Source organism: Taurulus bubalis, assembly GCF_910589615.1.
Source record: "Taurulus bubalis genome assembly, chromosome: 8".
NCBI lineage: Eukaryota > Metazoa > Chordata > Actinopteri > Perciformes > Cottidae > Taurulus > Taurulus bubalis.
Genome location: NC_136596.1, coordinates 27,837,775 through 27,865,244, shown reverse-complemented (window position 1 = coordinate 27,865,244; position 27,470 = coordinate 27,837,775). Strand labels below are relative to the sequence as shown.

Genomic DNA, 27,470 nt, shown 5'->3' with positions numbered 1-27,470 from the left:
AAACAGATTCTGAAAGGAAGGCCTTCAAACACAACAAATATAAATAATGTCTCAGACTACGAGACGACCTGGCAGCGACCTGCGGTTCTGAAGAGGGATTCTGTTCCTTAAACGTTCTCTCTCATGACGTCAAGGAGCGACTCATCCAGTCCTGAAATCAAGTCTGATTGTATAGAAGTCTATGAGAACAACATTTTGGTTTAAAAAAAACAAAATGGCGTCGACCAATGGCTTCTTAACGGCAGAGCACAAACCAATGGGTGGCGTCACCGTGCCTACGACTACTTCCTGAATACCGTCTATGGAGTTGCTGTAAACCAAAACAATTATTTAAGTGGAGATCTACCTTTAATGGTGCCAACATGAGGTTCAGTACCTCAGAAACATCGTGACAGACTCATGCTCTTTAGTGTTCATCGAATGGTGAGATACACAAGAAACAAAGAGCTGGTGGTCAGGAGAGACGCTCACAGGAAGTAGCCAGGTCCCACACCTCCCCCAGTCTGGCTACAGGCTAACTGCTCAACAGTGGTGTCCAGAAGCACATCTGTGTACGATCACAGGTTAGTAGCATGAATGAAAGGTATGCAGGAAGCGTACGGTGAGTCGGCACAGATCAAATCTCTCTGGAAGGTTTCCAGCACCTTACTGAACCCGCGCCTCGAGACTGGTACACGGGTTCTACCAAACACAAAAGTGACAATATCTGATTGTGGCTTAAAAGCTGGACTCATATCCTTTGTCACAGTGGAACTAACATAAGACAATAATTGTGTGAAATTTGATAAAATAACCAACACAGTCGTAGTTATATTCTGAGATGAGAAACAGTTGCGTGGTTTTGGTGTCACAGCGACGCAATCCTCACAGGACACATTTCCTGTCATCACCCATCTCGTGGAAACCAAACCATTTGTAAATTCAAACACCGGATACTATGAAACTATATACAGGACACACGTAGACAAACAATAGTGCAATAGTGAAAGCCCAAATAAGAGTATTATTAAACGTGTACTGCCTGCCGCCGCTTTGATTCTGTGGTGGATTGTGGCGACTGAGTCAGCGAATGAAACCGTGTCCTGGGACGCGTTGGGACGCGTTGGGACGTGCCTTGTGTAGGGTGACCAGATTCGAGTTTGTGAAAAAGATGACACTTCGTTGTGCGCGGGGGGGGTGGGGTGCTTAGTGTTGCCAGGTTGGAAATGGCGAAGTATCGTACCAAAGGCTCAAATTGGTCGTATTTGGAGGATAATTATTGTGCATCTGGCAACACTGAGATTGGTCGACCAATGACAGTTCTCTCTACAGTCAGAGATCGCGTAAGAAGGTGGAACCTAAGGGAGATCCCATTTCCAAAACTTGTAATGGCGTAATAACTAGTTTGTGAAAGACCCAGAGAAACACAAATATCCAACGAGGCAAAATCCCGGACGTTTTTGGGATCCCTGTCGGATGCATTTTTTAGGTCTCGAAAAGAGGACATGTCCGGGAAAAAGAGGACGTCTGGTCACCTTAGCGTTGGGACGTGTTGGGATTGGGACGCGTCGGGACACGTCGGGACACGTCGGGACGTGCGTTGCCTCGCGTTGCTGCTGCCTGGTGTGGCTTCGGCATTAATGTTTTCATCGTGTTGCCGTGCGGATGTGTCCTTTGTTTCCCTCCCACACCGACCACATGGCAGGAGTCCAGGCCACCACGAGCAAATATTAGTTTCACCCCTTCTTGTTCTGACATGCAGAGCTCCAGTCCCGAGTTTGGCTGAGCCACGACCACCAACAATGACTGTATCTACTAACAAGTACTGTGTGTATCAAATACTATCTAAAGAACCAAATGGGGATTAATCCGCTGCTAAAAATAGTCCAACAGTTTCCTCCTGTTTGAGTAACTTTTGATTAAAAACTACAGTGTGTGTGTGTGTGTGTGTGTGTGTGTGTGTGTGTGTGTGTGTGTGTGTGTGTGTGTGTGTGCGTGTTAATTCCGTTTGTCACCAATGAAAAGAACCAAAGCTAGCTAGATTTTTTTTAAGCTAGCTTCCGAGCTCATTAGCGTCAACTCAAAAGCAGCCGGGCAAAAACTTTAGTGTGCTGGTCTACCTCTCTAGAGCCAGATGAGACCTGTACAAGCCCTGTGGCGTATTTGGAAAATATTGCATGACTTTTGTTGTGCATCAGGTCCACTGGCCTGAACGCCGGAGTGCGGTCGCGTATTTGAGTGTCATGGGAAGGAGGCATTGGATAATGTTGTCACGGGAGAACTGGTGACCATCCCTCAGTGTGGAATACCAACTCCAACATACACGGAGAATAAAAAGCAAATAAACACAAAACAGACTGGGGACGTAACTGAGACAGCGGGAGGTCCCGGCTGCAGCATCAGAGCCGTTGTTCACACTCGCACCTCTGAAGAAGAACCAAGCGTTCGTCCAGAAAGACGCCCTGGTCTCAGTTCTCAATCTCATTGAAATACTCGGAGAAGCCCGAGTACGGGGCAACGTCGCCGGGATCTGAGGAGGAGACAGATGTTACTGCTTAGACACTGACGTGGTACTAACATCCACCTCTTGTGTACTAGTACTGCGTCCGCACAGCGGTTGGATCTCTGCACCGCGTGAGAGACTGACCTTCACACGGCCCCCGTTTGAAATGGATGTCATCGATGGCGATGTCGCTCCGCAGTGTCGGGCCCCGGATGGCCTCAAATATAATCTGCAGGAAACACAAAACTACGTGAAGGGAAGAGTGACGTTTGTATAATAGCATTTTGACGCTAAAACATGTGTACTTCAAGTACCGTAAAAGCCGGGTTACAAGCCGCTACTACCTTCGGTGGTTGTCCCCGCTGTAGCTAGCTAGCGCTGCTGTTAGCTCCCCGCTATTGCTACTGCCACTGCCCACATCCCCTCTGCCGAGTCGGGCGTCGAGCCGAGGCTGGTCCCGCTACCTTCGGTGGTTGTCGGGGAACTAGCGAAGAGCTAGCAAGAGCTAGAGGAAGATAGCGGAGAGCTAGCGGAAGTTAGCGGGGAACTAGCAGCAGCGCTAGCGGGGAACTAGCGGGGAACTAGCGGGGACACCGACCGAACGTAGTAGCGGCTTTTAACCCGACTTTAACGGTACATACAAGTTATATACTTTAGGAGCAGAATTTGGAAGCTACAGAATGATATGAAAAAAAAAATGATGGACCCGCCTTTTAGCTGTTTTTCATTATTATCAATCAGTGCAAAGACTTGAAGACCGGTCCAGTGTGAGTGCCGAGAATCTAGCGCAAAGTTGTAGCGCTATACACCATCTATCATTACACGGATTAGACTCTTCGTTTACATCCAAAAATAATAAAGCAACGTTTGATTTTTTTCTTTTTTTCTCACAATATAATCAAAAAGAACCGATAAGCAGTATTGTGTTGAGTACTAGTATCGATAAATCCCGACCAATACGCGACCCTAGCCTGCGATGCAGTCGGCATTAGCTCGATTCATTCAGACGAGGGAAACGTCCCGCCTCGGTCCGTGACTCCCACCCCGCGCAGACGCACCTGGTGCCGGCCGTCGCAGTGGTAGTCCACCATCGCCCGCATCCAGCTGATGCTCTGCTCGCCGCGGCGCCGCCAAAGCAGGGCGTCCCGCGCTCCGCCGGCGCGGCGCAGGAGCACGCTCAGGATGCCGGTGCCGGAGCCGTACATGTGGTGGTAGAAGACCAGGCACTGAGGGGACGAGGAGCCCCGCAGGTCAGAGGTCAGCAGGCGGGCCTTGTGACCCGGACGCATGAGCGACGCCTCGATGTACAAGAAGTAGCCTGAGGGGGAACGTGGACGACACGTTATTATGGGACACGACGCAGCTGTACAATACGTCTCACAGAAGACAGGGGTCAGACACATCCTGAATAGTGGGTTTCATGACTTTTCCATGACTTTAAACCAAATGTCCATTACAAACATTTAGTGAAATCTGGGTGTAAACAGTAAAAAGTGAGTAAATGTAGTATTTAAACTAACAATGAGAATACAAAGCATACAGTAAACCTTAAATGACACAAATGAATGAGACAATAGTTTGATTAAAAGAATAAACATGTATATAGACGCCTGTATGTATGTCTGCTTATATTCTGAGTCTTTCTTTTAAAAGCATTTTCATTATTTCAAACTCAGCGTAAATGAACGTCATGAACACATGAATATAACACATTTACATGACTTTTACTAAACTTTGGGGATTTTATTTTTTTCAAGGACTTTTCCAGGCCTGGAAATAACCATTTTAAAACTCCATGACTCTTCCAGGTTTTCCATGACGTAAGAACCCTGGAAGAACAGGAGACTGAGTGAATGAGAACAAAGCACGCAACATTCTGACATTTTAAGGAGATTCATAGGAAAGTGGGATGATGCATTCATGGTCTCTGAATGAAGGAACAAAGCAACGCATGAGGACATGACTCACCCACCCCAGTGGTGTGGTCTCCTCGGGGTCCGGTGTAGGAGGTTGGCGTGTGTCCTCGGACTCGCAGCCAGTCGGCTTTGTCTCCTCTCTTCTCCTGCGTGTAGCCGCACACGCCGCCTTCAAAGTCACACTGGCCCGGGAGGGCGCCTGAGGAGCAGAACGGGCACGAGTCAGTGCACGAGCCAGTGCACGAGCCAGTGCACGAGCCAGTGCACGAGCCAGCGCACGAGCCAATGCACGAGCCAATGCACGAGCCAATGCACGAGCCAATGTACGAGTCAGTGCACGAGTCAGTGCACGAGCCAGCGCACGAGCCAGCGCACGAGCCAATGCACGAGTCAGCGCACGAGCCAGTGCACGAGCCAGTGCACGAGCCAGTGCACGAGTCAGCGCACGAGCCAGCGCACGAGCCAATGCACGAGTCAGCGCACGAGCCAATGCACGAGTCAGTGCACGAGCCAGTGCACGAGCCAGTGCACGAGTCAGTGCACGAGCCAGTGCACGAGCCAATGTACGAGTCAGTGCACGAGTCAGTGCACGAGCCAGCGCACGAGCCAGCGCACGAGCCAATGCACGAGTCAGCGCACGAGCCAGTGCACGAGCCAGTGCACGAGCCAGTGCACGAGTCAGCGCACGAGCCAGCGCACGAGCCAATGCACGAGTCAGCGCACGAGCCAATGCACGAGCCAGCGCACGAGCCAGCGCACGAGCCAATGCACGAGTCAGTGCACGAGCCAGTGCACGAGCCAGCGCACGAGCCAGCGCACGAGCCAATGCACGAGTCAGCGCACGAGCCAATGCACGAGCCAGCGCACGAGCCAATGCACGAGTCAGTGCACGAGCCAGCGCACGAGCTAGCGCACGAGCCAGCGCACAAGCCAATGCACGAGTCAGCGCACGAGCCAATGCACGAGCCAGTGCACGAGCCAGCGCACGAGCCAGCGCACGAGCCAGCGCACGAGTCAGCGCACGAGCCAATGCACGAGTCAGCGCACGAGCAAATGCACGAGTCAGCGCACGAGCCAGTGCACGAGCCAGTGCACGAGCCAGCGCACGAGCCAGCGCACGAGTCAGCGCACGAGCCAGCGCACGAGCCAATGCACGAGTCAGCGCACGAGCCAGTGCACGAGCCAGTGCACGAGCCAGCGCACGAGCCAGCGCACGAGCCAATGCACGAGCCAATGCACGAGTCAGCACACGAGCCAATGCACGAGTCAGTGCACGAGCCAGTGCACGAGCCAGCGCACGAGCTAGCGCACGAGCCAGCGCACGAGTCAGCGCACGAGCAAATGCATGAGTCAGCGCACGAGCCAGTGCACGAGCCAGCGCACGAGCCAGCGCACGAGCCAGCGCACGAGCCAATGCACGAGCCAGCGCACGAGCCAATGCACGAGTCAGTGCACGAGCCAGTGCACGAGCCAGCGCACGAGCTAGCGCACGAGCCAGCGCACGAGCCAATGCACGAGTCAGCGCACGAGCCAATGCACGAGCCAGCGCACGAGCCAGCGCACGAGTCAGCGCACGAGGGCCCCGCAATGTGAGCTGCAGGTTTTCCATGAAAACTCCAGGTTAAGGGCATTATTAGGGAGTGTTGGTGGGGCTCATCTCCTCACCTGCTCTCCTTCTCCTTCTCCTCTCTCCTTTTTTCTCCTCCCCTCTCCTTTCTTCTCCTCCCCTCTCCTTTCTTCTCCCACTTTCCTTCTTTCCCATCCTCTCCTGCTGTCCTCCCTTCCCCTCTCTGCCATCCTCCTCTCCTACACACTTTCCTCTCCTTGCATCCTCTCGTCTTCTTCCTCCTCCTCTGGCTCATGTCTGTGATCAGCTGTCAGTGGGTGTGTCAGTGGGTGTGTCAGTGGGTGTGTCAGTGGGTGTGTCAGTGATCTTTTACCTGCTGTCATCTGACAGTCCCCCAGGCTGACAGTGATGTCATCGATGGCTGCAAGGCCACATTCCCAGAAGTTCTTACATATGCTGACAAACACGACCTGGGAAACATAGAACATCCATTTATCCAGGTATCACTCTTGTCTATCCATCCATCTTCATCTAATGCGTCCCACCTTGGAGAGCATTGGCTTCATGTAGGTGATCTCCACCTCGGTCCATACCGCCCTGGACGTGTCCGTCAGGCTCCACACCTTCTCCTGGGCCACGTTGTTCTCGTCATAAATGTAGAGAAACAGAGCGTTCTCTACTTTCCTGAAGCCATGCAGCAGGTAGTAGAACCTCAGGCAGTATTTGTGGTTCCCCGGTAACAGAGGACCATGCAGCCGACCCACATAGCCGGGCTGTGACGTGAAACGAGTGTTCGCCAGGAGGAAACAGCCTGAGAGAGACGGGAGAAAGATCATCATCACCAACAAAGGTGGTGGTTTGACACCACGAGGCAGGAAGTGAGGAAACCACTCGTCTTGCGTAGTGAACAACCTCAGGGTCTTACCAGGGAAGTCAGTGTCAAAGAATCTTTAACTTGCTTTCTGTATACTGACCACCAGGGGGACACTCCTCTGGTTGTATAGAAGTATATGCTTCATGTGTTAAAGCTGCATTCTCTCTCCTGACCACCAGGGGTTGACTCCTCTGGTTGTATAGAAGTTAATGCTTCATGTGTTAAAGCTGCATTCTCTCTCCTGACCACCAGGGGGCGACTACTCTGGTTGTATAGAAGTATATGCTTCATGTGTTAAAGCTGCATTCTCTCTCCTGGCCACCAGGGGGAGACTCCTCTGGTTGTATAGAAGTCTATGCTTCATGTGTTAAAGCTGCATTCTCTCTCCTGACCACCAGGGGGTGACTCCTCTGGTTGTATAGAAGTCTATATAAATGACTCTACTTCTCTTGATGTATTCCCTCAGTAAACATTGTAAACATGAGTTTATGTCTCAATCTCTAGTTTCAAGTCTTCTTCAATACAGCATGATGTTCATTTAGTAAATTATGGTCATTTGGAGTCAAACAGACCATAATACAGGGAACGTTTAGGGCGGGGCTAAAGGTGATTGACAGGTTGTTACCACAGCGTTGTCCTTTTTGGGGAGTTTTTGTCTTTGTTGACCAAAGAAATGCTTCGTCAACTAATAATCATTTGAGCGTGTCGACTGATCGATTAGTTGACATCACTTGCAGCTTGTTTTTACCAGATCTTTGCTCATAACTTTCTTGGCAATAAGTCATTCAGCATAAAATAAACAACAACAAAAAAATCGATTTAAGAAAATGCACCAAAACCACCGTTTTGTCTCCTAATTGCCTGAGAGGAGGCCGCCGAACTGTTTTCACTTCATGAAAGTTAATGGTAACATTTGGGTTGCTTAAAAATATCTTCGTTAGCATTTGCTCCACCCTCTTGTTTTAGTTCTGGGTGCATCAAACCAAGATGGCGTTGTGTTATTCACCACCCAATCAAACTAAAATAAAAACATTTAAATCGGTAATTATATATATATATATATATATATATATATATATATATATATATATATATATATATATATATATATATATATATATATATATATATATATATATATAATCTTGCTAAGCCTTCTCTGCTGGCCTAAACAGAATCACATCGCCGTATATTCTAACATGTATGATGTGCTTAGAAACAAGTCCCAGTGTTTGCTTTACCAGGTATAATCTGGTGTCTTCCTGTACAAACCCCCACAGAAGCCTTCTCGTTGTCCCGTGCCAGACATCATGCATCCTGTCCTGAAGTCTGCGGCTCACCTGTTCCGGAGGTGTGGTCTCCGATCCTGTAGGCGTTCGGCTTCACTGAAACTCTGCTCCACACCTTGCTCTCCGTCCTCTCCTGGTAGTACAGGCACAGCCCGTTGTCAAAGTCACAGTTGGCTATGGCGGGGTCAACGGTGGGCTCTGGGACACAAGACGCAACATCTTTAACCACAGAGGGCAGGGGGGTGATGGCGTAACGCCGTGGAAACAGACATGGACACTCATCGCAAAAAATGATTTTGCAGTTGGATGATTGGTGATTAATGACCATCATCATGCTCCTCCCCCTTCTCCCCAGCCTAATCCACCCTCATCATATCATTTATTAAACCGAACATTCAGAGTTTCAATCAGATTGTGTGCATTGAACGTTGAAGTCTGTGACAGCATTCAATGGACGGCTGCAGGAACATGAACTCTCCGTGAAGAAGAACCCATGTGGACGTAATGACTCCATACGTTTCCATTGCCCCCCCTTTCCTCTGCCTTCTTTCCCATCTCCCGTTGATGCAGCGGTCCCGGGTGGACATGTCTGTGATGGCGGTCCTCCTTTGCCTCCCTTACAATCACCTGTGTCAGTGTGGCAGAATTCAGGAGAAAAGGAGATGTCGTCTATGGCCACGTATCCACCTCTGGCACTGTTGAAGGCCACCTCAAACACCACCTGCAAACACACAAACCAGCCATGGGTCCCGTCTAAGTCCTGGACTCATTAATCCTGAGAACATGCTTTGTGAATTGTTACAAAGACATGTTATGAGAGCAAGACAAATATTGATAGGCCAGACAGCTGCTGTAGAAGGCAGACAGTGACATCAGCGGAGGGTAAATTCAGAAACATGGGTTAGTCAGCAGAGTGTTGCTTGATGGAAAAGCTCTGTAGGACTCTTGGCTCGGTTGGACTGGGGAACTGACCCAGTTAGTAATGTTATGCAAGCTGCTTTCCACAGCAGCCGGCTGTGGGAGGCCTTCTGGCTGAAAGCACACGGAAAGGAAACCGTGAAGTTCCAGAGAAAACCCACTCAGTGCAGTGGAAAGCCTCAGAGCGCTTCCATCCACTCAGCTGCACACACAACACAAGAGACAGTGGAGTATCGGATTAGTTTGTCTTTCGTGATATTCGGAAACATTTCTGCAGTGTAAGATGAAAAAGACGGGACACAAGAGGCTCACAGTAACATCTGTGCACAGCAGTGGAAAAAACACACTGCAGTAATAACACAAAAACACTTGAAATGAGTTACAAAGAAGATGTGTTTGCACACTAACCTCTCATAAACCAACTAAGAAACAAACCTCTGAAAGCTCAGAGTAAATTCCACAAAAAAACAAATGCCAAATATGCCGATCATAAAATGTGATTTCCCCACCAGACAGATGATCCGCTCGGCCAGAAAGGGTTGTGGCCAAAACCAGGATGTAGGAAAGGTTTGGTGAGGCTTTGGAGAAGGATTGGTCTCAAGGAATTAAACTGTTTTTAATGAAGGAGAAACATGGAGACCTGCAGCAAACCGCTGTGCTTTGCCTTCAGCATTTTACAGGTTTCATTGAACAGTGCTGCCTTATGTTATAGTTACTGAATCAAAAGGTTGTCATGCTGAAAGCTTGCAAGAGAAGAGCAGCAGACAGGAGACATAAGTCTTGTGTGTACAGGATGCGTGGTCTCAGTCTGCATTTACATCTGAACCTGCACCAGACTGTGCAGGTCCAGGGAAAAGAGAATCATTACCGATTCTCAACAATGGAGATTTCAGCTGCTGCAGTCAGAGAAACTCCTCCACAGTCAGAGAAACTCCTCCAGAGTCAAAAGGCCAGCACAGACAGGCTGAGCATGAGCGTTTCTCCACAGGCCACAAGGATCATCCATGCAGCGGCTGTCAGGGGTCAGAACAAAGATCTCTGCTGACTACTGCAAATCGGTCTGAATCTATGCAGCAGAGGCTGAGATGTCCTGGCTGGAAGAAGTCCTTAGAGGGTCAAGCTAAAACAACACTGGATCCTACGTTTCCCATGATGCAACTTCATGGCACCTTTCGTTAGACCCTCCCTCCCTACCCACGTTTTCAAACCCCGCTGGCTGCTTTTGAGACTCAAACCCAAGCTGCGATCACCCTGATAATGTTATATTATCAGAGTTATATTCAGATTTGACAAAGCTCCTCCAGAGTCGGGCGGCGGATGAGCTTCTGAGGGCGAGGGGATGTTAGGACATCGAGGCCAAGGCCAAGACCTTCACATTCTAATGAGCCGCTTGAGACGAGGCTGGAGTCGACAACCGGATTGTTCACAAGTAGCTAGTTTACAAGCTAATATGAAACCAATCAAAAGAAAATAGATTGTCAGACGATAGCCGGTGGGTTCTGCCTCCTTTGTTCTCCATACGGACCATTAGTCTGCACTCACCAACACATGCTGGTCCATACTACTCCACCAACGGAAACCTGGTTGAACGCCTGGTGAGAAACAACGTCATCATAACTGACAGAAATGATCTAAAAAGCTACAAAAATAAGACTTGATTCCTACCAAGGGTTTTAAGGATCCAAGGAAAGGGGAGCTTAGCCCCTAGGGTATGTGTGAGGGTACGGGAAAACATTTTGGAGCCCATTTGGGGCCACAGATATCCATTGTTTCAGACAGTTCATAGATTGGTCCAATCAGAAAGAGTGATTTTGCTCTGTAGTTTTGCATTCATTCAGCGTATGATAACAGAAGAGACAGAATGTCAGGGTCATACAACACAAATATGAACTTTTCTCCAATAAAGAGAGATGAATACTTTTCCTGCTTGTAAAGGAAAGACGGATAAACTAGCTTTCATATCCACGTCACTCCCAAATCCAATGGATGGAGAATGGACCTGACAGTCAACTTTTGAGTTGTTTACTTGTTTTATTATGAGCAGAAGGGAATAAGATTTTGATCAACATTTACATCTATTTTGTTGTCCGTGTAGTTTTTACATACCAGTGATATTTTATGCTCATTTGGACACTATCACTGAGATAAAGATGAACTAGTTCAGTGTCAAATATAACATTCAATAGAAGAAACAAACATGAATAACAAAATAAATTAAAAACACATTTCAAGTACGTCTTAATAATCGAATGATAAATATTGTATGATGGTACTGCTTGGTATAGTTTACTATGAGATAAACTCTAGTTTACTTTATGACGGCAAACCCCTGTCAAAAATAGAGAGCGCTAATGAGCTCTACGAGCGCTTTTACGTCACTACGCGAACAAAAGTCGCTCTCAAAGCTGTAACCTGCTCGCTCTCTGTCTGTTACCTGCTCTCGTTTGAGTAGATTTTCTTTTTGACAGAAAGTGGGCGGATCCAGTCACCATCCATCTCTACATCTAAATGGTTACAATCCTCGTCGTCGGATTGTCTCTGAATGCTACCGTTGTTGAGTCACAACATGTAATTTTAGGATGTTTTCAGGGGAGAAGTTAGTTGTTTAAGCATCAAATCTGTGGTCGCTTTCTCAAGGATCGGCCGACTTAAAAAGATGCGCCGACGGGTTGAGGTCCTGCTCGCGGACCGTGAGCCCCGCAGCACCGGGCCGTCAGCGCCCTGCTGCCCGCCGACAGCAGCCTGATCTCGGCTGGACTTTTTGAAATGATCCGCTGGCTCCGATGTCTCCGTATCGGTTAAACATGAGATATAAGTCAGTTTTGAAGATCTAACGAGCAATCTTTATTATTTATTCACTGTAACGTTAAATCAGTTTGACTGAGGGAAAGGTTAAGATTCATAACTTAAGATTTTAATTTAACTTTTACTTTGAACTACAGCGGTGTCTTATTACTTTTGACTGAATTGTTTGTAGTTATATGTGTATCTATATCAAAAAAGAAAAGTCCCACCAGTAAGCTAATCGAGTAAAAAGCTGTAGCTTGGATATTGAAATTGAAAAGTTTGCTCTTGGAGATCACTCAAAGAAGAAAGATAATAGAGACAGGACTGCTGCAGAGTAATGATGGACCACTGAAGGAACGTGCCATAAACCTAAAGGTTCCACTCGGTGCGGATCTGACAGTAAAAGATGTGGACAATGCTGAAATGGCCATATATGCACTAGAACAACAGCAACACTTTACACTGGAATTTGCCCTCCTTGAAAAGGGACAACACTGCCGAAAAGACATAATGCCTTTTGTGTGTGAATTATCTATATCAATCTGATGAGGATCAGCTGGTATAAGAGGAAGGGGCGGGACCGAATATCAGGGTTTATTTTCTTATGTGGAACGGGACATCGGCACAGTCTTTGACCTCACGTTAGAACTCACCTTATTGTACGCTAGAACTGAAGTTAGACTTTTGTTTTGTTTGTTCGATTCAAGAGAAGAAGAACATTTTAGGGGGGCTTCAGCCCCCTAAAACAGGCCTAACGACGCCCCTGATTTTTTACTAAGCTGGGATTTACCCTTAAAGAAAACCCATTCAGCCATTTTCCACAGCACACCACACGTGTTTTCTTTTGTAATTATAGGTCTACTGACCACAACTGTGAATGCTAGCTCCAGTACTGACCTCCAGCGGGTGTGGGGCCATGATATCAAGGCTGACTTGAGTCCAGCCGGCGGTCGCATACACCCCCGGCCTCCAGATCTCCTCGTAGTGGCCCAGCTGGTCTCTGGTGAAAACCGAAAAGATGTTTCCCCTCTCCTGGTCTCTATTGTAGTAGAAGGACAGGCAGCCGGCGATGGGCACCGTGGTCATGGGGGAGGTCAGCTTGGCTACTTCCTGGAATTGCTTGGCGTACACAGAGTCCACATACATGTACTGTCCTGGAGCAGTGGAAGAGGAAGACGAGCAGAACGTTATGGGCCGGTACAGCTTATAGGATGAGTGGCTTTACAAGCAGCAACAACATATTACCGAATGGAGTGTTACTTTGACTCGTGTTTGGTGAGTCACACACATCCCCATTAGTGCTTAGAGTTTAGACAGATGTTTTCTTGAAGGACTGAAGGTCACCAAACAATAGAGCACTTCATGTCATTGGCCTCCCTGATCACAGACTGTCTCCAGGACCATCCATCTACGTTCTCTACAGACCTTCATATGCAGATGATCCTGGTTTCAAACTGCTAGAATATGTTCTCATCCTCATAGATCTTGTGGTGATTTGGAGTTTCAATAAGCACAAAGCGCCACTTCATGTTACTTAATGTCTTCACATCCATAAGCACACCTCTGGGTCTACGTCTCTGTTAAGCGCCTATTCTTTTTATACTTCACACTGTGAGATCGTCGCCCATTCGTTGGACAATTTGACAAATTTCTGCCCCAAACTACCAATTCTAAAAACTGCACAGCTCTTTCATTTTAATTCAGTAAATTGTACATATTTTTACTTTATTGCTTTCATATTTTGATTGCATTTTTCTTCGATTCTATATTCATGTTTCTTGACTTTTGCAGAACTTGCTTTTTCTTTCTTATTATATTTATGTTATGGACCAATACACCAGATGCTGAAGTGATCGACTAATGAATGAAAGAGGAACACAACAGTCATGAAATCCATCAACAAAAACACTTCGATAAGAATTGAAAACGGAGAACGTCTTCACAAGCCAAATATTACTGAAGAAAAAAATCTGTTCCAGAAACACAACGATGCTGCAGACTGAATAACTTCAGATTGGTCTCATACAAGAAGAATGTTGTTCTTATATCTTAAACTTAGTTTGGATTATACCGTCGGTGATCTTACAGTGTCAGGTTTTTATAATGGAGGTTGTTGCATTGATGATAAGTAAAGAATATGAGGAGAATATGAATCTCTTCATCAGCTGCTTCACAAAGCAAGCCGTAAACTGTCATTATGTAAAAACACAACACTCCTCCCAGCATGAGCACATGAACAGTCCGATGCAGTCAGACCTCAGCACTGTGCAGCATATTGCACAATAATAACCAGTTGGGAGCTGCAGACATAAACAGCTGACCACACTGTTGACAATGGAGAGGTTTATATTTAGCCATATTTTGGCAGAAATATGTGTTTAGAGAGTTTGGGACATACCAATCATAGAAAAAAGACAGAAGAAGGGATGCACTAATGTTTGAATGGACATTTTGAAAGTTTATTTTTGCAATAAAACTGGGCTGCTTTTTAGGGTTTGGGTATAGGGAATGCACGATGTCAATAAGTGTCCTCACAAAGATTGAAGCACAAGGTTGTATGGGTTTGCTACATAGAGAGGACCGAAACAAATGAGGACATTTTTGGAAAGTGTCTTCAAAAGTCTGTTTAAGGGTTAATAATTGGTTTTAAAGCTCAGGTTAGAACTGGGCTTAGGTTGAGGGCAAAGATGGGGTTAGGCATTTAGCTGTGATGGGAAAGGTTAGGGTATGCATAGTATATGGGATCTCATGAAGATAGAGAGAGTGCGTGTGTGTGTGCGTGCGTGCGTGCGTGCGTGCGTGCGTGCGTGCGTGCGTGCGTGTGTGTGTGTGCGCGCGTGTGTGTGCGTCTACCTCTCTGGTTACTGTTGGTGTGGTTTACATGAAGGCTAGGCTCAGGCTCTCTGGCCACACTGCCGCCAACGTACCAGTTGACATTTGGGTTCCAGTTGTTACTGTAGCCGCACAGGTGATGCTCCTCAAAATTACACTCTGGGAACAGCAACAGCAGAGACAACCATTATTCTTTCCTCAATCTTACATATGTTGTATGAATAAACACAGTTTCACATCCGGCTCTACAGCCAAGGAGAGGGATCACACGTGATACAGCACACTGACCTATGCAGTAACCAGGAACAATGTGAATTTCAAAGATGGCCACGCTGTTCCCCGAGCCACGTTCAGGTCGACCCTCCAGCAAGATCTGTGGAAGTGGAAAAGAGACTTTACGTTGCAGCAGGTCACGTTGTGTGTTTAAAGCATCAGATTACTACATACAAAAACAAAAATCACTTCACATCACGTAAACATCTTGTCAAGTTTCACATCATGATCACCATTATCACTATGGGGCACCATGCACATGTGAGATAGAATATATATATATATATATATATATATATATATATATATATATATATATATATATATATATATATATATATATATATATATATATATATTATTACTGTGGAGACAGCACCTTATTGTTGTAATTGGTGGAGGTGAACTACTTTATTCATCACATCTTTTGTATCTAAATATAGTAAAACGTACAAAATGTACCTCAGAGTTGCTGTGAAGTAAATTAGAAATGCTTTAGTAGAGTACTACATGTAGTTAGTCACATTCCATCACCTTTCTGTCAGATTAAACACCTCAGGTTATGTATTTGAAGGGTAGAAGCCACAGTACCACCACTGCACTGACTGACAGCCAACGCAGAAGTGCCTTGAACCTGCATCTTCTCTCCTGGCCAGAGGGGGCAACTCCTCCGATTGCAAAAAGAAGTTGGCTTTTATAGAAGTCTATGAGAGAATTACCCTACTTCTCACTTAGTAAACATTGTAGAATATGGTCATGATTGCTAGTTTCAAGCTAGCTAGCATTAGCTGCTAGTGGTACCTGGCCCTGTTGGGTCTCGCTCGTCATCCCACTTTACCCTATTGTCCAAATATGGTCACTTCTGTTTCCGAAAAACCAAGATGGTGACAGACAAATTGCCACTCAAAGGCTTTGAAAACAGTAGTCCACAAACCAACGGGCGGCGTTTCCGTGACTATGTCCACGTCTTATATACAGCTGGTTCTCAACCTTTTCCATGATGTACCTGTGAAATACGTTTTCAGCCTCCTGACCAGTGCAAATATATACAATTCAGTTTATGAACTTACACTTATATTTTATTGAATATTTATTAAATAACTATTTTTAAAGGATTTTTTAATGGATGCTCAGTTTAAATATATATATTTTTTAAATCTCATGTACCCCCATTTGAGAACCACTGGCCTATGGCATGTCATAACATTTCAGAAATGCTGATCTGCCATAGCAAGTCTAGGGAACGAGGGTTCAAACTAAATGCGTTCATCTCTGCCAGCAGACAGACGACCCTTCCTGTTGGAGCGCCAGTAATGCAGGTCTCCTAATCCTGAAGCTATAAACGCTGGTCTGCAGCCATACTTAAGTAATTCAAGAGAACTGTCGGCCTTTAAATGTTTGAATGCCATTACTTTAAATACCGACATGATGTAGCTCTGTTTTCCCCTCATAACTCAGCACGGCATCTGAGACCAGCTCACTGCCTCCATTACAGAGGTTGAAGTGAACTAAACTTTTTCTTTCTCAGATTTATTTGTATTCAGTTGAAGAGTAGTTCCCAAAGAAGACTGAAGGAGGAGGTTAGTGCTCTCATCGACAAGGAGGAAGCTTGTTAAATTTAAATCAAAGCCGAGATGACATCATCGCTTTCTTCACAGTACTTGTGGGCCTCGGCCTCAAACTCACTCTGTACTTTAGGAGGGTCAGCTTTCTTTAAATTTAGATTTGCAGGCAAAACATTATTTATATAATTGTCTGCTTTTACACCACAAACCAAGTCAAAGAAAACATCAAATTAAATTAATAATAGTGACATGTGCTATACGCCCTCAACAAATGTCAACCCATCTCTGTCATGCTTTACTTTATAATAAAGTTATTTGATCTTATTTTACGTAAACTATATAAAAAAAAGTATAAATGAATATAATTTGCACCCTTGACAAAAACTAAATAATCTGACACAGTTATGACGACCACTTTCCGTGATCTTCAGCACTGGTAGAAACACTGGCATGACGGCAGGGCCCTGGTCAGGAATGAAGACGGATCAGGACTGGATGAAGTCAAACAAACCTACATCTTATACTCAGAATTCTCAGCAAATTCAAAATAACCAGGATCCCACTGATCCTGATCTTCACAGCTGCTCCTACCTGGTAGGGGGTCGTGGTGTTCGGCAGGTCCACGCTGGCAATGAGCCAGCTGTCAGAGGCTTTGCTGGCAGTCCACAATCGGTAGTCAAAGTTGTCCCCGTCCGGTCTGAGGTGGAGCTGCAGGGAACCCCCTTCAGTGATCTGGTACACCAGCCTCACGCAGCTCCAGTCCTGCAGCTCCAGGAGTGGACTGACAAGAACCGCCTGCTCCTGGTCGCTGAGGACGGCTGAGTCCACCGATACCAAATGTCCTGTGAGCACAACGCCAACACATGTCACATCCACATATTCATGGGCTGACAGCTGATATGTTTGACTTATTAATCAGAACCATTTATTTGCTAGGTCTGTTACACATATGAGGAATTTGTCTTGGCGGGTAATGCATACATTAGACAAACAACAACAATGATCTTCTGCTAGCTACTTTCTACAATATGTAGGAATAAAGTAAAGTAAAAGGTTAAAAACCTGAGAGACCGCCTGGTCCACTCATATTTAGGCTTTGCTCAATCAGCACCCACAAGCTACTTTAGCATCTATCCCTTATGGTCACCACGGCGATGGCTTTACACTCCCACACAGGTAAAGAAATCACTATAAAAGGAATTATGTCTTTTTTTTAGAATAATTACTTCAAGGGCGCAATCCACCTTTTTCTGGCAGGAAACCATGAGCTCAGAGATACTGACTCTACAGCTGCTCTACAAACCGCCCAGAGAGTCTGGAGCTCTGATGAACCGCAGAACCACATCGTCTGCAAAGAGCAGGGATGCAGTTCTGAGGTCACCAAACCAGTCCAGCCCTGCTCTCCCTCTCTGAGTCATCAATGGTTTGCCAAAACTTCCTCGAGGCCAAACCAAAAGTCCTTTTCCATTCTCTCCGTGACTCCTCCCACATCCGACGCAGCTGCAGCCCTTCCGGCCAACCGGTTCCCGTCAGAGCCGTCCATGTCATCGCTCACATGTGTTGGTATTGAGGCGGCGTCACATCCCCCAAAAGAGTGCATTCGTGTTACATTCCAGCAGGAACACTTTTGGATCCACCACCTGAGAACTATTAGTATTATTTTTGAAGGCCACTTGATTGTTTGACTGGGGTGTGGCGTCTATAAAACAAAGCTGTGCCTGTATCTTGTTAGTATTGTTGATCTTCTAGAAGGCCTGAAGGTCATCAGAATGAAAGAAATGCAAACGGAGCTAGAGATAGAGATAGATATAGAGAACTAGAGATAGAGATATAGATAGGGAGCTAGAGAGCTAGATATAGAGATAGAGATGGAGAGCTAGAGATAGAGATATAGAGCTAGAGATGTAGATAGAGATAGAGCTAGAGCTGTAGAGATAGATATAGAGATATAGAGCTAGAGATATAGCGATAGAGAGATAGATATAGAGATATAGAGCTAGAGATATAGCGATAGAGAGATAGATATAGAGATATAGAGCTAGAGATATAGCGATAGAGACAGAGATAGAGCTGTAGAGATAGAGAGAGAGAGAGATAGAGACATATATAGAGCTAGAGCTGCAGAGATAGAGAGATAGATAAAGATAGAGATAGATGATAGAGATATTGAGAGTTAGAGCTAGATAGATGATAGATAGAGAGATATAGAACTAGAGAGATAGATAGATGATAGACAGATAGAGAGATATAGAGATAGAGAGATAGAGATACAGAGAGCTAGCTAGAGATAGAGCGAAATAGAGAGAGAGAGAGATACAGAGAGCTAGCTAGAGAGATACAGAGAGAGAGAGATAGAGAGAGATACATAGAGAGAGATACAGAGAGAGAGAGATAGAGAGAGATACATAGAGAGAGATACAGAGAGAGAGAGATAGAGAGAGATACATAGAGAGAGAGATACAGAGAGCTAGCTAGAGAGGTACAGAGAGAGAGAGATATATACAGAGAGAAAGATACAGATATATATATATATATATATATATATATATATATATATATATATATATATATATATATATATATATATATATATATATAGAGAGAGAGAGAGAGAGAGAGAGAGAGAGAGAGAGAGAGAGAGCTAAAGATAGAGAGATACACAGAGAGAGAGAGAGAGCTAGAGATACAGAGAGAGAGAGAGAGAGAGAGCTAGAGATACAGAGAGAGAGAGAGAGAGAGAGAGCTAGAGATACAGAGAGAGAGAGAGAGCTAGAGCTAGAGATACAGAGAGCTAGCTAGAGAGATACAGAGAGAGAGAGATATAGATACCTATATATATATAGATATATATCTATATATATATATATAGAGAGAGAGAGAGAGAGAGAGAGCTAAAGATAGAGAGATACACAGAGAGAGAGAGAGCTAGAGATACAGAGAGAGAGAGAGAGAGAGAGAGAGCTAGAGCTAGAGATACAGAGAGCTAGCTAGAGAGATACAGATATATATATATATATATATATATATATATATATATATAGAGAGAGAGAGAGAGAGAGAGAGAGAGAGAGAGATAGAGCTAAAGATAGAGAGATACACAGAGAGCTAGCTAGAGAGATACAGATATATATATATATATATATATATATATATATATATATATATATATATATATATATATATATATATATATATATATATATATATAGAGAGAGAGAGAGAGAGAGAGATAGAGCTAAAGATAGAGAGATACAGAGAGCTAGCAAGAGATAGATACAGAAAGAGAGAGAGATACAGAAAGAGAGAGAGATACAGAGAGAGAGAGAGAGCTAGAGCTAGAGATACAGAGAGAGAGAGAGAGAGAGAGAGCTAGAGCTAGAGATACAGAGAGCTAGCGAGAGAGAGATACAGAGAGAGAGAGAGAGAGATACAGAGATACAGAGAGAGAGAGAGAGAGAGAGAGAGAGAGAGAGAGAGATAGGTAGATACATCATTTCAGAATGCTAACAGAAAGCACCATGACACTTCCCCATTTGATGACTTACATTAAGACAATATTTGTATTATAAGTTTTCTGAAATGTTGTGTTTAAATATTCATCTTTTAGTGAATTTAGTTATGGGAGCTACATAGCACAACATCTCTAAATCTAAGTTGCATGAAAAACAATGTTTTGCCCTGGGCTGTCACAGCGAGGATGAACATGTACTGTATATATTAGATCACACAGCTTTGAGGTTGGTTTACAATATGGCAGCTGGTAATACACAGAGAGACATGATGATGCATGTTCTGATACAGATTGGTAAAGACTGAGACCGTGAACATCTTTTTTACCCAGTCGCAGGTCTGAGAGAGCAGAGAGGATGTTAACAGTGTTTATGGAGAGCTGCTTTAAGTGCCCTCACTTATACATCTGGTTGGGGAGTTGCAGTTTCATCTGAGATCCCTTATTTGGTCAAATGAAGTTCAATGAGAATCCTACAGTCATCATACTGGGGGATCTTCTGGAGACAAACCAGCCAATCAGCTGCGAATCACATGCAGAACAAATCCATAGCAGTTTATGTGTTTATGTTTAGAGTATTGATGCCGCTTCCAGTCAGGTAGCTCTTTGCCAGACAGGGAGGAGGGAGGAGACAGTCCAGGAGGTCTGGGGGTCTGGAGGTCCGAGTCCCTGACAGGTGACCTACTGGTCTGGAGGTCCGAGTCCCTGACAGGTGACCTACTGGTCTGGAGGTCCGAGTCCCTGACAGGTGACCTACTGGTCTGGAGGTCCGAGTCCCTGACAGGTGACCTACTGGTCTGGTGGTCTGAGTCCCTGACAGGTGACCTACTGGTCTGGTGGTCTGAGACCCTGACAGGTGACCTCGTGGTCTGGATCCCTGACAGGTGACCTCGTGGTCTGGATCCCTGACAGGTGACCTCGTGGTCTGGATCTCTGACAGGTGACCTTGTGGTCTGAGTCCCTGACAGGTGACCTAGTGGTCTGTGTCCCTGACAGGTGACCTAGTGGTCTGTGTCCCTGACAGGTGACCTAGTGGTCTGAGTCCCTGACAGGTGACCTAGTGGTCTGGGTCCCTGACAGGTGACCTAGTGGTCTGGGTCCCTGACAGGTGACCTAGTGGTCTGGGTCCCTGACAGGTGACCTAGTGGTCTGAGTCCCTGACAGGTGACCTAGTGGTCTGAGTCCCTGACAGGTGACCTAGTGGTCTGGGTCCCTGACAAGTGACCTAGTGGTCTGAGTCCCTGACAGGTGACCTAGTGGTCTGGGTCCCTGACAGGTGACCTAGTGGTCTGAGTCCCTGACAGGTGACCTAGTGGTCTGGGTCCCTGACAGGTGACCTAGTGGTCTGGGTCCCTGACAGGTGACCTAGTGGTCTGGGTCCCTGACAGGTGACCTAGTGGTCTGAGTCCCTGACAGGTGACCTAGTGGTCTGGGTCCCTGACAGGTGACCTAGTGGTCTGGGTCCCTGACAGGTGACCTAGTGGTCTGAGTCCCTGACAGGTGACCTAGTGGTCTGGGTCCCTGACAGGTGACCTAGTGGTCTGGGTCCCTGACAGGTGACCTAGTGGTCTGGGTCCCTGACAGGTGACCTAGTGGTCTGGGTCCCTGACAGGTGACCTAGTGGTCTGAGTCCCTGACAGGTGACCTAGTGGTCTGGCTCCCTGACAGGTGACCTAGTGGTCTGGGTCCCTGACAGGTGACCTAGTGGTCTGGGTCCCTGACAGGTGACCTAGTGGTCTGGGTCCCTGACAGGTGACCTAGTGGTCTGGGTCCCTGACAGGTGACCTAGTGGTCTGGGTCCCTGACAGCTCTCCCTCTCACTCGACCCGTTTCTGTTTATGCCGTCCGGCTCAGCCTGAAGTCTTCATCTCTGACGTGACGTCTCTGTTTAGAGGACATCCATCCTGGTTTTAACCACCAAACTCAGACACGAGAACTCGGCCTCCTCAGCTCCCTGGCCCAAAGGGTTGCCGCGGCAACCAAACAGAAAAACACTGCCGTGGTCCCAGCTTCTTTTTATGGGCCTATTTACAGTACTGCCACAGCGGGTGTAGTCTGTCGTTTTTAGTTTTTTTTAACCGGTTATAACCGGGTCCGGTCGGCGGTCCGGTGCTGCAGCTTCTGTTTGGGCCTCTTCTTTTTCTGGTGTCACGGGGACGCACACGAGCACCGACAGCTCTGGCCGGAGGAGAGATGTCACACGCGGTTTACAGCGCCGACACTTATCTTAACAGCGGGAACATAAACTGTGCTGACGGGTTATCATAAACAGAGGAGGCTCTGTGGCCGGATGCACAGAGAAGCAGCCGGGGGAAAACAAGACAAAAGATCAGAATGTCTGGCTTGGCACGAGGAATGCGAGGACAGGAGATCACAGCAGCGACGCTTCATCGCCATGAGCCGACCCCATTACAGCGGTAGAAGGTTTAGGGTCGGGTCAACTTCAACAGTTGTTTCTGAACTCTTATATAATATGAGAAGAACCTTCTTTTCATCATTAAATTAACTGATGATAAAATTATGAAAGAAACACTTATTTAATCAGATTTGTATTATTTATTCATTTTCTCAATGAAATAAACTTGTATCTCTGTAAAACAGCATTACTGTGAGAATAAATCTGTAATTTAATAAAAGGACCAGAACCAGGACTGACAGACGCCCGCTGCAGTGAAAAGAGACGTTTTCTAAAAGAGACTTGAGTGTGGAAACACTCCCGCTTTTGACCACAGGGGCCGCCAGAATCAACACAACATTAAAGATCCTCGTTAACCCTTCAAAGTACGGAAGATACGGAACAAATAAGTCAGCGTTGACCTCTGGTTTCACTTGGGGACGTGACCAGCAGCCTCCTGGGTGAAAGTCCAGTGTTAGCGTGACGCAGCCATTAACCCCGTGATGTACGAGTGAATGAGAGCGATACAAACGGCCGACACACAGACGCAATCCTTTCCCAGCGCCAAATTCACCAGCTCTGTAAACTCTCTGGTTTCCCCGTCTGTGTCCAGTATTTGACAGTTCGTGAAGCTCCATTATTTCGTCTCTTTCCCTGAACATGTTGAAAGGAGGGCGGCGCCCCGGCTGCGGCCACACGGCTACCCTGCAGTCTGTAGCGTGGGCATTCCAGTGTGTTTGACCCATTTAAAAAGGAGCCTGAGTGCTCACTAATGACAGGGTCGCATTGAAGGCTGCGCTTGTGCTGTTAAATAGAACTGCACTGCGGTTATTTGAAAAGAAATGACAAAAGAAATGGTTTGAATACGTTGGTTTGCAAAAAGCCAAAAGCTGGTGGAATGAACTGATTAATCTATTCTACGTTACACTCTTTGGCTCGGTGCTAACATACCGTCAACCAAACGGCACACTTCCTGCACTTTTCAAACTAAAAGTCTTATTACTAAGTGAGGCACACATAATGTCCATTAAGTAAACGCAAACAGAAATAATACTGAATGAGAAAAGAGAAAGTGACTCTGCTGTGGACATGGCGGCATCCTGCAGGCAGCAGGTACACATGAGCATCTCTCTGGCTGGACTAAGGGCTGAAAGGTTAGCGTATCTTAGCATACTATATTTAATATTTGGGTACCTGTGACTACGGTGTAATGAAATATAAAAAAATAAAATAGTACCATGTGCCCAAGGACGAAATATAGTAGTCTGTGATGAGGGAATGGTTTGTCAGAAACTAAAAGACGAGGCATCTATGACATTTTAATATGACAGATATTGTCAACATATTCTCACTCCATATTCAAGCGGTCCAACACCAGCACTACTGACGCTCTGCGTTTAACTCCGGTCACTTTGGATCATTTCAAGGAAAGTTTCAGTTTCTGCTCTCACATGCATCGTGTCTTTTCAAAATAAAAGACAATACAAGTTAATACAAATATACTTGCTGTGTAGATTTACTTTGCTTTCAGGTTGACTTAAGTAGCAAATCCGCTCGGTTAGGTTTATGAAAAGTGGTTTGGGTACGTTACAAAACTCAGGTAAAATATGTCAACATTGAATTGGTTTAAAATGGGACTCGACCATCTCTCTCTTTATACCAGGTCAGTTGCTCTGAGTGCATAATAATGACACACGTGCATCTCCTACGCCAAATCAAATGTAATGTGTGGATGAAACAGATGCTTTTGTGGTCATTTATTTTTGGAATTTTTACATTTTGGGAATTTTTTGATCAGACTTCAAGTTCCCAAAGGTTGAGAACCCCTGTGTGTGCAGTCCCATGAGGCATGAGACTCATTGTATGCAGCAGCTTAACGTTTTCAGTCAGGGATAGATAACATCTTTAAGCCCTGTGAGTAAATACATGTGAGGACATCTTTAAGGCCTGTGAGTAAATACATGTGAGGACATCTTTAAGGCCTGTGAGTAAATACATGTGTGGACATCTTTAAGGCCTGTGAGTAAATACATGTGAGGACATCTTTAAGGCCTCATGTGAGGACATCTTTAAGGCCTGTGAGTAAATACATGTGAGGACATCTTTAAGGCCTGTGAGTAAATACATGTGAGGACATCTTTAAGGCCTGTGAGTAAATACATGTGTGGACATCTTTAAGGCCTGTGAGTAAATACATGTGAGGACATCTTTAAGGCCTGTGAGTAAATACATGTGAGGGCATCTTTAAGGCCTGTGAGTGTCCCGGCCACCATTTGACTGCAAGTTTAAGTGGATCCCTTCTGTAGTTAGGGAAAGAACTAAATGAGGCTAAGACCAAGTAGAACGAGACGGCACCATCTCAGACAGGAAATCCTCAAAGAGCTCTTTCATGTTTCATTACTCATCGAAGTGAGACTCACACGCACGCGCACACGCACACACACACACACACCCGGGGTGTTTTATTAAACATGCATGTGGTTATCTAGCCCAGGAGTCACAGCCCCACAAGCGGCCGCTGCATCAGCACTGAGTCAGAGAACATAATCCTTTGAAAGAAAATCTGCTCCACATCATCATCACTCTAATCTTAGTTTTTTCTCCCAGTGATCCAGTCACTATTACAGACAACTGACGTATACAAAGATCAAGAGGTGGGCTTCAGGAGGACGGATGGGTTGAACAAACAGACTTTCACCCAGAAGACCGCTGTTCATGTCCCGTGTGAAAACAAGTCAATGATGACTGTTTGTAACGTAGCGTCCTGACTACAAACGTAGTTCTTTAGCCCAAACCGCAACTCCACCAACTATTGTGGTTTCCTCCGTGTGGAGGAGACCGTCAGAGCGCAATGAACCCAACAAACCTCTTCGCTTAGCGCTGTGCGTATGACAAATACTGAACTTTGAGGCGAAAGACAAAATCCCCACATTTCCAGAAAAATAAAGAGCGGATGACCTCAAAGGCAGTTATGGCCCTAAGGAGAAAAGGTCACGACCTATGACAGAGTTTCAACGCCTTTCTCTTTGGACATGGGTAAGGAACAGCCGTCTCCGGTTCCAGAGTCTGGCTACAGACCTATACCTCCGTCATGGCAGCCTGTATTTAAATGGCAGTACGAGCGTGTTCATTCCCCTCAATAAGCGGCGCTCGCGATGACACTGTACCTTCTTCATTCATGCTCCAGCTGCCGTACTCCGGGTCCGACGCGTAGCCACAGGTGCCCAGCTCAAAGTTGCAGGACCCGGGCAGCAGCTGCTGGGCTGCGAGGAACCGGCAGAGGAGCGTCACTGCAGGGGAACAGGAGCAGCACAAGTTCACTGGTTAATGTAACTTGTACAGATCAGCATGAACCTTACCCACATGAGGATTCACTTTAATGTCTAACTAACAGATCAGCATGAACCTTACCCACATGAGGATTCACTTTAATGTCTAACTTACAGATCAGCATGAACCTTACCCACATGAGGATTCACTTTAAAACAAGCTCACACGCCATAGTCTCATTCTGTTGACATGTTAGAGACAAACGTCTTGAGACATCTTTTGGCTTCACTCCATGAAATCAGACTATGAATCTGAACCCCTAGAAACCTTCAGAATATATAAATGGATGAGCTGCTGAAGTGGAGATTTGACTCAAAATTAAACTTAGAGAAAACGATCATCAAAGATGCGTTTTGTAATATGATATCATTTAAATACACCACAGGTGAGTAGGATGACAACAATATATCACCATAAAACCTCCCCAGTGGATTACTGACATTAATATGTTTTGTATTGCAAGTTTCCTGAAAGTTCATGTTTCAATATGAGGCATTATCTCATGGTACCCTTTGTCTCCAGACGCAAACAGACAAAGTAGTCAAATTAACACGTAAATAAATAACAATGAATACGTGTACTTTGCACGTACTCAGAAAGACGAGTTATGGAAGTTATGAGCGGCGCATGAACGACGTCTGCGCCGGTAGAGGAGCCGTTTACCGTGGAGCGCGAGGCGGACGCGGCGCATCTTTAATCCGGTGCGCAGGGGATCGGACCCGCTGGGGTTTAGTCCAAAGTGAATCACAGCAGCGTCAACAGCACGTCCACACTCTCACGGGTCGTCTTCCGCATGCTGCAGCCGTGTCAGCGGGAGAGATGGAGCGTTGATCCGGTTCAAGGGATGGATGGTGTCCCGGGGAGGGGAGGGGCAGCAGCTGGCTCCCGGCGCGGCTCTCCAGGGCCGGTCCTGCAGCGTCCAGGGCCCCGGAGCAGAGGGGGCTGCTTTGCATGAAATGTGACAAATTCCATTTATTTAAAGCAATAAATCATTTTTAATGCAATAAATCATTTTTAACTTTCTTGTTATAGTCACAATAATTGTTAAGGCCATTGTCAAGTTGTGGCTTTCCTATAAAAAAGTTAAACCGTGCATTCATGAAAGTAAGAAGTCATCTTTCCTGGCAGCCTCATTCAGAGCGAGCGCCATTAGAAATAAAGCAACAAATAGCTGGCAGGTTTAGCAGTGGTGGTCAACAGGGCCTGTAAGCCTTCTCTGCTGGCCTAAACACAAAGTTATAGCTATTTTATCCTTTTCAATAAAATATTTTACAAAAAGTTAGCTATTTCATGATTTAATTGTTTTTCAGAAATATACTACATGTATAATATTTTTTCCCTATTAGCTTATTCTCACATTGACCAGCGCGCTGGTGCAGCACGACGCTGCTTAACCCTCTTGTCCAATCACATTTCACCTCTGTTTCTCTCTATGGCAGAGAAGCCTGTGACAGCCAGCTAGATGGGCTCGAACACACCGGTACAGAAGGCGCTAGGGAAAGCAGGTCTGCGTTAGCGCGCAAGCCAACTAGTGCGCGCTGTTTGCGGAGCGAACAGTTTGCACAGGTAGAATATCCACGGCCCGCCACTGGTTTACTGGACGGCTACAATTTGTCAACCTTGTGATGGAAGGATACTAACTAGTCTGTATACAAATTATAAAAGGCTTATTTTAATAAGCAAATGCAACTTCACATTTGCAAGTAAAAACCTGTTGGTGCATTGTGTATACAC

The 27,470-nt window shown here is 45.9% G+C and overlaps 1 protein-coding gene across 1 annotated transcript; it reads right to left on the bottom strand.

The window, feature by feature from the left end:
• Nucleotides 1-2,447: 2,447 nt before the first annotated feature.
• mamdc2a (MAM domain containing 2a) lies at nt 2,448-26,427 on the bottom strand (the record flags this gene model as incomplete). Its single annotated transcript, XM_079222979.1, has 14 exons — nt 2,448-2,509; nt 2,627-2,711; nt 3,541-3,800; nt 4,451-4,597; nt 6,339-6,435; nt 6,511-6,776; nt 8,180-8,326; nt 8,756-8,849; nt 12,731-12,987; nt 14,687-14,824; nt 14,954-15,038; nt 17,095-17,345; nt 25,574-25,696; nt 26,400-26,427. The coding sequence occupies 14 exons, from the start codon at nt 26,425-26,427 to the stop codon at nt 2,448-2,450; spliced, it is 2,040 nt and encodes a 679-aa protein (XP_079079105.1).
• Nucleotides 26,428-27,470: the final 1,043 nt, after the last annotated feature.